The sequence below is a fragment of the Microcaecilia unicolor genome, chromosome 5, assembly GCF_901765095.1.
Source record: "Microcaecilia unicolor chromosome 5, aMicUni1.1, whole genome shotgun sequence".
NCBI classification, from domain to species: Eukaryota; Metazoa; Chordata; class Amphibia; order Gymnophiona; family Siphonopidae; genus Microcaecilia; species Microcaecilia unicolor.
Window position 1 is genome coordinate 831,762 of NC_044035.1, and position 13,901 is coordinate 845,662.

At 45.8% G+C, this 13,901-nt stretch overlaps 1 protein-coding gene across 1 annotated transcript in view; it reads right to left on the reverse strand.

Moving 5' to 3' along the window:
• The window catches only part of LHPP (phospholysine phosphohistidine inorganic pyrophosphate phosphatase), a 49,710-nt gene extending 36,804 nt beyond the window's left edge, over positions 1-12,906 (reverse strand). The window contains exons 1-2 of the mRNA XM_030204740.1: positions 12,752-12,906; positions 5,591-5,778 (exon numbers count right to left, since the gene is read on the reverse strand). Of these exons, the coding sequence (XP_030060600.1) occupies positions 5,591-5,778; positions 12,752-12,882 (319 nt within the window). The 5' untranslated portion in view covers positions 12,883-12,906. The remainder of the gene's footprint in view (positions 1-5,590; positions 5,779-12,751) is intronic.
• Between the last annotated feature and the right edge of the window lie 995 nt (positions 12,907-13,901).

Below are 13,901 nucleotides of genomic sequence, written 5' to 3' on the forward strand. Positions count from 1 at the left end.
GTCATTTTCCTGATTACATCCATCTCAATTCAGCTTTTGAGTTCAACATTGTACGGAATCCCTTTTGCTTGTTTTGAAATCTGTTGTACGTGGAGGGGCATAATCGAACGCAAACGCCTATCTCCATGGGCGTTTATCTCCGAGAATGGGTCTGTGAAAGGGCGGACTGAACCGTATTTTCGAAAAAGATGGACATCTATCTTTAGTTTCGAAAATACGGTTTGTGCCAGGCAAATGCATTGGATATGGGCGTTTTTTGAGCTGGGCGTTTTCATTTTTCAGCGATAATCGAAACCAAAGCGGCCCAGCTCAAAAACGAACAAATCCAAGGCTTTGGGTCGTGGGAGGGGCCAGGATTCGTAGTGAGCATTTACCACAAGCTAGTGGAATCACGGAGCCCAATAGCCCAAAGCACATTCCTGCACATACCCATCAAGCATTGCTGATGTAATTCTGCAGTGTGCATAACAGAAAAGGGTGTCAAACTCACCTGAGACCCACATCAGAACCAGGGAAAGGCTGACAGAGGATAGAACACTTTCTGCTGTGATGGAGGTGAGTTCGGCATTTGAGGCTGGCATAGAGGCTGGAAAAACAGTTTTTAAAGTGGGGTTTTTTTTTTGGTGGGAGGGGGTTAGTGACCACTGGGGGAGTCCGAGGAGGTCATCCCCGATTCCCTCCAGTGGTCATCTGGGCAGTTGGGGCACTTTTTTGGGACTTGTTCGTGAAAAAAAAGGGTAAAAAAAAAGTGACCCAAAATCGCGGTAAACACACCTTTTTTTTCGATTATCAGCTAAAGACGCCCATCTCTCCTCGGCTGATAACCACGCCCCAGTCCTTCCTTCACCACGCCTCCGACACGCCCCCGTCAACATTACCCGTTTCCGCGACGGATTGCGGTTGGAACCGCCCAAAATCAGCTTTTGATTATACCGATTTGGGCGCCCAGGGGAGAAAGACGCCCATCTCCCGATTTGGGTCAAAATATTGGCGTTTTTCTCTTTCGATTATGAGGCGGATAGTTTTCTAAGCAAAGACTACGCAAAACAGAGGAATTCAGTAAGTGGCTTGAGTCTTGGTGTAAAGCAGACGGTTTTAGATACATAGGAGAATGGGGTAATATGTGGAAAAATAACAGGCTGTACTGTAATGATGGGCTACATCTTTCTGTGACAGGAAAAAAGATCCTTGAGGAGAAATTCAGACAGTACGTTTCTAGACATTTAAATTAGAGGGTGGGGGTGACAAAAGCAAACAGGGGATTTCGGAAAGTCACCCCCAAAATAAACATGATGGCAGAGGGAAAGGTCATGTAAATACAGAAAACCACCTAAACTCACTAAGCACATGGAAAGCTATGAGTACAAATGCTCGTAGTCAACGTAAAAAGGTTCAAGACTTGCAATCTCTGTGTAAAGCTCCCAGCCACGGAGGAGCGTGATAGGGCTCCCACAGCCTGTATCCTGCCCTGCTTGATCGATGCTAGATCTAGTGCTCACGAATGAAGGAAGTGTTTCCAATATCCGGGTGGGTGCCCACGTATGTAATAGTTATCATAACACCATATGGTTTGATATAAGGGTGAAGGCGGAGTGTGGACGCACAAAACTCAAAGTACTGGGTTTCAGACGTACTGATTTTAGTAAAATGGGGGAATACCTGAAGAAGGAGCTGTTGGAAGGCATAGGAGAAGTGGAAAATCAGTGGTCAAAGCTAAAGACTGCTATAAATATGGCAACTGATCTTTATGCTGCCAAACCCAGTCCCCACCCACCCTGGCGGTCTAGCGGTTCCCACCCACCTCCATACCTCGTTGTAGGAGAAGGAAGCAGCAGATGCCCCCTCCCCGTACCACATTGTAGGAGGAGGAAGCAGCACTCCCTCCTCTTCCAGCAGCCTGCCCAGCACATCCCAGGATAAACTGGACAGAGCACTGCTCCCTCCTCCTACAACAAGGTACGGAGGGGGGACCGCTAGACCACCAGGGCAGGTGGGGACCGGGTTTGGCAGCCCACTTGGGCCACCACAGATTTTATTTTGTGTGTGTGTGGGGGGGGGGGGGGGGGGAGCGGGGGGGAGCGGGGGGGGGGGGGGGCTGGAGATCTACCAGACCTCCAGCCTCTGTTGCTGTCCCGGGGGAGTGCTAATGTAAACCCCCTAGTGGTGGAGCGGGTAATTACAATATGTAAAGAAATAAATATATAGGAACTAGTGGAACCCAGCCCGTTTCCTCAACAATGAAACGGGCCCTAGAATGGCTCTCTTGTAAGTGATTTTTTTGTCTCTCCCCTCCATGTCCAGCGATTCTTCCCTTCCCTCCCATCCCATCCATATCCATCGATTGTGCTCTTCTCTGCTCTGCCCTGCCCTCACCTCGATGTGCCGCGATTCTCTCTTCCTTTGTACCTCATCGTTTTCTGGCTGGTTTCCCTTCCGTTGGTAACATCCTGATGTTAGCTTGCTTCCAGCGTTCCCTTCCCTTTCACTGTTCCGCCCTCTGACGTCATTACATTTTGACGCAAGGACGGGCAGTGAGGGGGAATAGAACGCTGGAGGCTGGCTGACATCATGAGATGTTACGAGCCCAGGCAGCCAGACAGCGATGGAACATTGGAGGTGCAAATTATTATATAGGATGTCACGGTTTCAAATAGGGTTCCCAAATAAACTCCACACAACCAAGGGATTTGACAAGAAAAATATTAAATATTTTATTAAATAGTAAAGTAAATAGAAACACTTGGTTATGTTCCTTAATGTTGGTACCATAATGCAAGGTGTTAAATACTTTGTGATAAGTTACAAAGGCAATAAGATGTTTAAAACTACAATTACAGTTACCAAGACCCCGACCCCACAGATAAGCAAGGGAAATTCCTATCTAGCCCTCCCAAAACATGACCCCTTTTCTTTTATTTTGTTATACACCCTCTACTCAAACTGATGGACTGCTAAACTAAACCTCCTAAAGGTAGGCCCTTAACTGCAGGCACTCACAGTGCTCGAGGCTTAGGCTGGGCAGCTCCTTCCCCAGGGCAGGCTCGCTTAGGTGTGGACACTTGAACCAGTAGGCTTCTGTGCTGGATCCTCCTGAGGCAGACACTCACGCTGCCAGACACTCTAAAACCAGTTCCTTTGGAGTCTGGGCACTCAGTGCAGGGGGGGGGGGGGGGGGGGGGGGGGGGAGGGGTCTCTCTGTCCCTCTCTTTGTGGGGCATCTTCCCTTTCCGGATAGGCCTCTTCTTTACAAGACCGGCTTTCTCCTCTCTGGACAGGCAAGCACACAGACGGAGGGATAAGCTGGGTGGACTTCTCTGGGATTCAGGGCCCTTGCCACGCTGCTCTCTATTCAGCTCTGCAGTGCTGCCAACACGTTTCAGCTCCCCAGTGTGGTCCCTCTTCCTCCTCTGCCTGAAGAATGGCCTCTGTGGCTACTGCTCGCCTGTTCCCCTGCAGCTCAGCTCCTCTTTTGCCCCCGGCTCGCTTTAGACTCTCTTCTCCTCCTCCTCTGTTCCTGTCTGCTTTGGTACCCGGCCCCACCAGTTCTTTCTCCATCCGGGGCTCTTCTCTTCCAGCCAGCAGCACACTCCTGCTTGGGCTTGATCTTCTTCTTCTCCTCCAGCCTGTAGCTGCCTCTCTTGCCTAAGCTTGCCCTTCTCTGCCCCTGCTTGCAGCACACTCCTGCCTGGATCTGATCTCTCTTCTCCTCTCAGAGCATGCTTTCAAACTTCTCTCTTTGCCCAGGCTTGCCTTTCTCTTTCCCAGGTTGTCTCTCGGCTACTATTCTTTTTCTGCTGTTCCACCCCTCCTGTCCCCTGGACTGGCTTGAAATTTGCGTCAGTCAGGGTTGCCAGGTGGAAAATTTTTTTCCAGCCCAATCGAGCCCAAAAAACAGCCCAAAACCCGCCCAAACACAAACCCCGCCCCTGACACCCCCCCCCCCCGCGTCATCACCCCCGCCCCCGCCGTCATCAACCCCGCCCCCGCCGTCACGGCCCCGCCTCCCACGTCACCGGCCCCGCCTCCCCGTCATCGGCCCCCGCCTCTCACGTCATCGGCCCCGCCTCCCCATCATCGGCCCCGCCTCTCACGTCATCGGCCCCGCCTCCCCGTCATCGGCCCCGCCTCCCACATCATCGGCCCCGCCTCCCACGTCACTAACCCCGCCCAAAACGCCATTAACCCCACCCAAAAACGTCACTAACCCCGCCCCCCCGCGGCCGAAAAAACCGCCCTGAAGGCCAAAAACAGCCCAAAAAACCGCAACCCGCCGCGGGCAAAAATTTCCCGCGGCGGGTCGCGGAAAACCGCCCAATTGGGCGGTAAAACCGCCCACCTGGCAACACTGGCGCCAGTCTATGAGTCAGTCTGCCTCCTGCCTCCTCATTGGTCCAAATTCATGCCTTCACCAGATCCTGGCTCCTATTGGCCACCTTCCACACTGCCCCTCAGGCTCCCAGCTTTCCCTGGGGCCTCAGACAGCCAATCAGGAAACTTATAACATTTTTTTTTTAATTTGTACGAAGTCTTTATTGCTCAAATAAAAAGAAAGTCAATACAATAGCTCTGTGCACAACAATAACATTCCTCTGTTGCATAGATTATACCAACACTGAAAACATTTTCCAATGATTAACATTTTATAGTTAAAACTTCAACAAAGAAAGTCAGAGCACACCTCTGGCATCTATGGGCAACTGAGTTCTTAGTTTTATAACAGTGCTGGAGCATTTTGAACACTTTAAACATTTTAAGTAAACGGTGTCAGTGCTGTTTCTGGGTTGCCCTGAGCCCTCTGTACCTCCCTGTCCTCTGCAAGATGCCCCCCTCTCAGGGAAAGGGGGACGGGACGGGACAAGGTAAAGGCTTCTTTTTTTTCTATATTTACACTAACAATGGCAGGGGTCTGGGGGTCCAATGGACCACCCCAGGGCACAGTGACAGCCCAGGCTGCCTGACTCTGACGGGAGGGGGTGTGGGGGCGGGAACAGAGCCTTAACCCTAACGACAGCTCTGTGCTCTGATCATAGGGGTGGAATACTACAGAGCTTATTTAAACATAATTTTATTGAGCTCTCTGATGTTCCTGCGCTCTCACGCTGGACACCCTTTGATCATGGCTGATATGTAAATGCAGGAGCTAGTCCGGCGCTAGTGGTCTCTAGCGTCCACATTTACGTTTGATTATCTGGGCCTGTGTTTCACTGCTTCTCCATTAGAAATGCATTGAGTTATTTTTATGGGACCTCATTTCTCCTGAACTCCCAGTCCAATCTGGCCTATTTTCAACCTCTGCCTTTGTACCAGCTCTTCCTCCATGCCAAATCTGGTTCTGTTTATCAAATTTTCAGAGAATTATTTTACCCAAAAACATTCTCAACCCCATATGTATCATTCTTTCCAACGCATCGGATTGAACAGGATAACAAACTGTTTCAACACTACTGACTTATCACATCTCTCCTTTCCTGGTAGCATCTTTCAGTTTTGCAGCTCCCACTGTAAAGAGTGCATTCAGAACAACATATCTCAATGTCTAGAGATAGAACAAGCAGCTAGGATTAGTTTCAAAGAATTAAAAAGTACTGACCATCATGCACCAGTAGATATGGACGCAGTCCTCGCTCTTGCAAAATCCGGCATGCTGCAGGGGCTGGTGCAATCACTTCCTTCTCACTCACATCAAAGCCCAGCTGCTGCAGCTTCTGCACAAACTTAGCTCGTGTTGCCTGCGTCTCATTGGTGCAAAACCGCAGCTTAAGTCCTGATTGCTTGATCCTGTAAAAAAGCATAAGATTATTAAACTACATGAGCATAGTAAAATTAGTCCTTACCTGATAATTTTCTTTCCATTAGTCCCAACAGATCAATCCAGAGACTTGTGGGTTATTTCCCTCTACCAGCAGGTGGAGATAGAGAGAACTTCAGAGGTTTACTATATGTGGTCATGTGAAGCCACCTTAACTTCAGTATTATTGTGATAAAGTCACCTCCAGGATAGTTGGGTTAAGGCAGTCTGAAATACAAGTCCCAGAAGGCATTGCAGGCAAGGAGCCAGGGGGTGAGATGAGGAACCCGGACTGGACTCCTAGCTGCAATAGGGGAACACATGGCTGTAAGCTGGCAGGATGTGTAGATGGGCTGCCACTAGAGGGAAAGAGAGTTAGGAAACCCTGTGTGCAAGAGCTCGTCATTAGTCTAATGCTCAACTCAGCTGGTATGGGTGTGGGGGAAGCTAATGGAAGGAGAATGATTGTTTGTGAGAGGAGAAGCCAGGGATTGATTAGGCAAGTGGGAAGGAATCCTAGGAGAGAAGCAGAAGGAGAGAAGCAGTTGCAGGCTGAAAACCCTTGGGCAAGAGAGGTCCCTAAAGTACTGAAGCAGGCTGAAATCCCTTGGGTGTGAGGAAGTCCCAAAAGTATTTGCAGGCTGAAAATCCTTGGGTAAGAGAGGTCCCTAAAGTATTGAATCTAGCAGTGAAGCAGATGCAGGGGGGAATCCCTTGGGTATGAGAAGTCCCTAAAGTACTGAACCCTCCTGAAGGTAAAGAAAGTAGAAGGTGGAGACTGCTGCTTTGTGATTTAACTGTGATGATAAACTGAAATAACTGCTTCTATTTGGAATTGAACTACTGTTTATTGGGCACTGGATAAAGAGCCTAGACTGGAGCTGACTGTGAGCCTGTATTGAATCCTGGTATGTGCTGATAGCCTGCTGCTTAAAGGGGACTATTTGCCACACACTTTCAGGTGGCTTATATGTGCTTAAGATTGAAGGTGAATGCTGCTGTTGGACGCCGTGGGATTTAAACTGTGAGCATAGAGGATTCCCTCTGCACCATCTTTGTATGAACACTGACCGCGACTTAGTTTTTTAAGTCATTTTGAGTCTTCAATTTAAATGTGGTTTAGCGCCCTTCCTGAAGCAGCCTTTTAATAGGCGAAACAAGGCGCACTTGTTGGAGGGTTGTATATCCTGTTGGATGTACAATAATGCAACGCAAGACTGCAACATCACCTCTTTGAGAACACTACAAGTTACCTTTCTGGTTTTGGACATTCCACGCCCTGCAGCTAAGTACCGAAGATTGGTTTTTAGTTACAGTAATGTTCTGCTGGGCTTGTTAGGGGATCTAGTTCAATAAGGGCAGCTTGGGAGCTTTAAGGTTCAGGGGTGGTGGTAATAGGCAGTTTTCTTTGTCTCCGGACCTAGTTCTCTTTAGTTTGGTGCTTGGTGAGCTCCACATTACTTTTGGGTAAGGGACAGGAGGAGGTTTTTAAATCACTCGTTTTTTTCTCACTCAGAGTGAGTTTTTTTGCGTGTGATTGGTTTTCCTCTTTTTTCGTCCCTTACGGAACCTATGATAAAAACAGACCCCTATAATGGTAGTGGCAGCTCTATATTGAAATTATTATTATTATTATTAACATTTGTATAGTGCTACCAGACGCACGCAGCGCTGAACACCTGACATAGAGAGACAGTCCCTGCTCAATAGAGCTTACAATTCTCCCTATCTGGGGATTTGAGGTTCCATTTGTTAGTTTGAATCTATTGTGTGGAGACACCCGCAAACTAAGTGTGCAAACTCTTTGGATTTATAGTATTATTTCAGTTTGCATTTCCCTGTTCTTCAATTGAGATACTAATCAAGGTCAGGTATACACATAAAGTAGCACATATGAGTTTATCTTGTTGGGCAGACTGGATGGACCTCGCAGGTCTTTCTCTGCCGTCATCTACTATGTTACCATGTTTACATTATTTGATCACACTGATTGTAATTCACAACGTCATTTATGGTATTTTATGGCCATGCGACCTCTGGTATATTAGGCAGACCCGGAGGAGGGTTAAATTTTGTATAGCACACCACCTTAGTAATTTGAGGGATCAGCGGGCTGAAGCTCCATTAGTTAATCATTGGATGTCTGCACATCATCAAGTGTCCAATTTAAAATTTGTAGTGTTGTATCAGCTACATTTCCTCCAGGGAGGAAACATTTCACAGTTACTCACTCGTAAGGAGCAGCACTTCATTTTTTATTGGAGAACAGTTGAGCCTTTGGGTCTCAACAAGTAAGCTGATTGGTCTGCTGATTAGGGAGGAGATTTAACTCAACTGTTTGTACCCATGCGTTGGCGTTTTTGTGCAGCCGACTCCATAGTGCAGGCAGTGTTGAAGGTGCTATGTACTGCCTAGTGGCTGATGATAGATAATTGCAATGTTAAGGTACGGAATTTGTTAATTTTTTTATTTTAGAAGTGGGTATGTGAGGATCCCTGTTATGTGGGGTGTTGTATGGTTGTTTGATGTTTTTCAGTCTCAAACACCGAGGACACGGATTGTGAAACATGGATCGTGTCGGGTCTAGAGAGAAAGTGGCAAATTGCATTAGCAAACAAGAAAACAAAAAGAAGGACGAAAAAACTCACATACAACAAAAGCAATGGACAAAAACGTGACAGGAAAGACAGACTGCATTTATTAATGATAATGGAAAAAATGACAGATAAACGTAGGGGAAAATATAAGCCCAATGCAGAGGAATGGCTACATTTGGAGGGGATCTTGCAAAGGGTAGAGGGAGAGTGAGGAATTCAGGTACTAGCATGGGTGAAGAGGAGGGGCGGGGGGAGAGAGGGTGGGAGGGAGGGTAGAACGGGTTTGGGGGAGGGGGGAGGAAGAGGGAGTAGGGGGGGATGGTGGAATAAAAGGAAGGGGAAAAATGATTGTTGTCAAGGCTTGAGTGTTGTTGTCTTTGAATAATATAGGAGAATTGATCTCCATGGTTTTGTATTGTTGATGATTTAATAAAAAGTTTTGCAAATTAAAAAAAAAAGTGAGGACAGCTCAAGGAGGATGTCAGGAAGTCTTTAATATCAACAGCTAAAAAACGACCCGACACGGCGTTTACTGCTTTGATGTCATAGACTGCAACACAAACATTTTTTCAATCCACGGAAGCCACACAGCTATAGTCCTCTTGGTTAAGCTATCAGCCACAACACAAGAGATTCAATAGGCCCCTGATGCAGGCCTTGGTGCCGAAACACGGCCGTGCCAGGTCGTTTTTTAGCTCTTGATATTAAAGACTTCCTGACATCCTCCTTGAGCTGTCCTCACTTTTTTGTCCATTGCAATTGGATTAGCAACCAACGTTCTGTTTGTTGAATGGGAGGCGGAAGACGCAGAGTCACCAGCCCTGTGCCGTGTTCCTGGTACAATTTTGCTGTGGATTGAGCAAGTGTTCCAGCTTCAGCTGACTGATGCACTGTTTTGTGATTTTAATGCTCGATACAGTGACATGGGTATTAAATTTATAGACAGTTATTGCATTTTGCACTGAGGGATTTTATCCAACAGACTTGTTTTAGAACTTTTGGGGTTTGGGATTTTTTTGAATTTTACGAATACCATCATGGCAGAGAAGGTGTAAGCTTGGACTGTATCTATCATAAGGAAAGTTTTTAATAAGTGTAGTGAGAGATGTTCTAATGCATAACTTTGTTAATAAAAGTATGAGATTATTTTGTATTTGAATAATAATTATTTGATGTAAATAATGTATATTCACTGTAGATATCCTGAAAACCTGTCTGGCACTGTTATATAACCCACAAACTGTGGGGGATTATAACGGGGGGGGGGGGGGGGGGAAGATGGAGAGGGGGTTAATGTCACTGACTTGTGCTCAGCCTTCTCAATGGTACCTCCGTAGCCCACCCCCACTCAGCGTCATTCCTGGTGGTTGTATCCAAGGAGGTTTAATAGACAGGAGATGAAGTGACATCAGAACGCTGAAACCAATTAGGTCAGTCTCCCCTTCCTAGTGCAGCTGTCATCCCCGTTCATGCAAAACAAAGCAAGCAAACCTATGAGCAGCTGCATCCACCTTGTTGTTCTTTATTGTTGATAGCATTTTTATTTAATCTCACTTATATTTTCAAACATGCCAGCTTGTGCAGCATATGGCTGTACACTGAGGAAGTATAATAATGGAATAACTTTTCATAGGTAGAGTAGTAATTGGTTATAAATCTTAATCAGTGATCAGTTGGAGGGGCTGGTTACAGGGACACCCTAGCACGTGTTATATTTGTGCAGAGATTTTTTTTTCTCCTGGTAATGGGCCACTAAAACAGACATCATGTTATGAGAATCAGGTGCTCAACATTCAGAGTTTCTGTCTATGTATTTATTTATGACATTCATATTCCACATTTAACGTGTATTAGGTTGAAACCAGGGCGAGTTTGAAAGCTTTTTTTTTTCTTGTGGTTTGTGGGAACTTGCTCCTTCTGTTTTGAAGAATGCAGTGATATATTATAAAAATGCACTTAATATTGTTTATTACTATTATTTACTACTGGTTGATATACAGCAGAAGTTAACCAAGTCAACTTCATGCTTTGTAATATAATTTTTAATAGCATTTTCTCAGTTATTACCCAAATATAAATAAAATTATGTTAATTATACGACCGTGTCTGCTTCTTATGGTAGTTAGGATAACCTGGTCCTGGAGTTAACCAAGGCAGTCAGGATTGTCAGGATATTGACAATGAATATTCATGAGAGAGATTTGCATACAGTGGAGGCAGTGTTTCTTATGAAATGATTTGAGTCCAACTGATCTGTACATCTGTTGTGGTATTTTGGCAGGTGGAAACAGTCAGGTGGGCTTATAGGGAGGGAGGGGAGTATGGGACGGAAAGGGTTCTTGGCGTATGTTCTCTGCAAAAAGGTTTATTGTGCCATGTTGGATGGTTTACTGTTTTTTCTTGTTCTGCATGAAGCTTATCAACCAACATGTTTTGCTGTTAATAGATGATTAAAACATAAAAAATAAGTTTTGGATGTTATTGAATTCTCATTCCCCCCCCCCCCCCCCAAACCCACCTCCCCGCTCCCCCCGTTTTCTATTTCTGTTGATGGCTCTCTCATTCTCCCTGTCTCCTCAGCTCGAAACCTTGGGGTCATCATTGACTCTTCTCTCTCCTTCTCTGCTCATATCCAGCAGATTGCCAAGACCTGTCGTTTCTTTCTTTACAACATCCGTAAAATCCGCCCCTTTCTTTCCGAGCACTCTACCAAAACCCTCATCCACACCCTTGTCACCTCTCGTTTAGACTACTGCAATCTGCTTCTTGCTGGCCTCCCACTTAGTCACCTCTCCCCCCTCCAGTCGGTTCAAAACTCTGCTGCCCGTCTCGTCTTCCGCCAGGGTCGCTTTACTCATACTACCCCTCTCCTCAAGACCCTTCACTGGCTCCCTATCCGTTTTCGCATCCTGTTCAAACTTCTTCTACTAACCTATAAATGTACTCACTCTGCTGCTCCCCAGTATCTCTCCACACTCGTCCTTCCCTACACCCTTCCCGTGCACTCCGCTCCATGGATAAATCCTTATCTGTTCCCTTCTCCACTACTGCCAACTCCAGACTTCGCGCCTTCTGTCTCGCTGCACCCTACGCCTGGAATAAACTTCCTGAGCCCCTACGCTTTGCCCCATCCTTGGCCACCTTTAAATCTAGACTGATAGCCCACCTCTTTAACATTGCTTTTGACTCGTAACCACTTGTAACCACTCGCCTGCACCTACCCTCCTCTCTTCCTTCCCGTTCACATTAATTGATTTGATTTGCTTACTTTATTTATTTTTTGTCTATTAGATTGTAAGCTCTTTGAGCAGGGACTGTCTTTCTTCTAGGTTTGTGCAGCGCTGCGTATGCCTTGTAGCGCTATAGAAATGCTAAATAGTAGTAGTAGTAGTATTCTGTCTCACTGTATTTCCAGTTTTGGCACAGTATAAGCAATCACAAGAACAAAATATAAGAAAACCAATTTAGCCCATTTAGTTATGTTTCAACAAATGAGAGATCTGTTTGACAGAAGATATTTTTATTATTTTGACTTATAAACCACTTGTCCCTGAAACATGCTCAAACCACAGAATAATCCATTTGTGTTTCTAAAAGGTAAACTTCAACTAAACAGTTGAAGATGTGATTTCATATGCCCCAGTGAAAGGAGAGTTTAATTCTACTTCCATTTAATTTCAATATATTCCATCATCTTTATAACACCAGGCTGGCTCAATCCGTCCTCCTTTTTCTGGAGCCACATGGTAACCCTATCCCAAGGCAGATTACAACAACATTTAAGATGAACCCATCAGGAAACAGACTGAAATTTGGCCAACTGTATTGTACACAGTGTATTTATTTCGTTTTTAGTGTAGAAAATGAGCACAAAATACAGAGTTTAAAATTGCTGTTTCTACCAGCTATAATAATTTTATGAGCTGTTTTAGTGATATTCAATTGTTATTTCATGATAGTTATATCTACATATGGGACGCTTTCAAATAAATTAAAAAGCTGTCCAATAAGTAAAAAAAAAAGTTTTGTTCTGCACCTTTTAAGGCACTGCCTATCCAATTGAAACAGCTTTAGACTTGCTAAAGGTGGACCAACAATTAAAAAACAAAACAAAACCCTACAATGTGGATGCAGCAGCTCATTGGTTTGTTTGCTTTGTTTTGAGTGAACGGGGATGACGGCTGCGATGGGAAGGGGAAACGTATATCGTCCTAACTGGCTTCCTTTCTTACAGTGGACTAGATAGGCGCACTTCCACTCCTGTCTATTAAACCTCCTTATCACTGACCTTTGCACAGCCTCCTCAATGACACCCCCGTAGCCCCGCCCCCTCTTCGCGTTATACCCAGGGGGTAGTGTCACTGACCTACGCACAGCCTGCACAGACCCTGCAATAGCGCTCCCCAGTCCTTCCTCCCCACCGCTGTCGTAGAGAACGCCGCTAACGTCAAGCAGGAGCCCGCGCAGGCCTCGCGCTCCAACAGCCCAGGTCGCCATAAGAACAGGTGCTCGAGACACTGATTCCCCCAGGACCTTGGAGAAGCTGCTCCTATTGGTGGCCTTGAACATTGCGTCCAACCAGAGGAGAGGAAGGCGGGAGCTGTCATTGTGTGATTGGCCAATCTGAAGTTTGTGTAGTCGCTAGCGGGTCCGAGCGAGGCTTTTAGGCTGCAGCTGTGCTGTGCTGTGCTGTGCTGCAGCAGTGCATTGAAACCGCTTGAGGGGCAGTGTGCGAGCTCTGCGGTTAGGGTGAACTGTGGGGTATTGGTAACGTCAGTAGAAGGAGACCCACACACATAATTACTCATGTTTCAAAAACATTAAAGGAACAGTTTTATAAACGAGGAGCCTATGTACATTCACATAATGCAAACGTTAATAATTTTATTGGCATGACGGTTTCTCACGTGTTGCTTCCATCTTCAGCAGACAGATGTGGTTAGTCCACTTTTAAAGGTAATCAATAGCAATAAAACATAGAAAAGAAAAGACACCTTTTTGTTGCTAAAATAACACCGTTACTGCAAAGCTGCCAAGTTACCCAGTCTAGAAGCGATACTTCTTGTCCACCCCTGGTTTTTGAAATTACAGCCCTGCTTTAACCACTGAAATGCGAGCTGCAATTCTCAGAAGTCAGGTAAGAGTCTTCTCTGAAAGCCAGAGCTAGGCTTCCTGTAAGGTTAGATTGAGAACAGGAGACGGCAAGACGCGAGCCTATCTGAAGCCAATAGTCAGAGCTTGCCGCCATATTGGTACACCCAAAACGATAGCAAAAGCTTATTAGAAATAATGAACTGCCTAGGTGTGGTCCATCTGTAAAAACTCTATAAAGCTGTTCCAGTTGGATAAGAGATGGAGGATAAGAGATTTTATTTATTATTATGGATTTAGCACACACCTTTTTCAGTAGTAGCTCAAGGGTGAGTTACTTACTTTCAGGTACACTCGATAGTTCCCTGTCCCAGGAGGGCTCACAATCTAGGTTTGTACCTGAGGCAATGGAAGGTTAATTATCT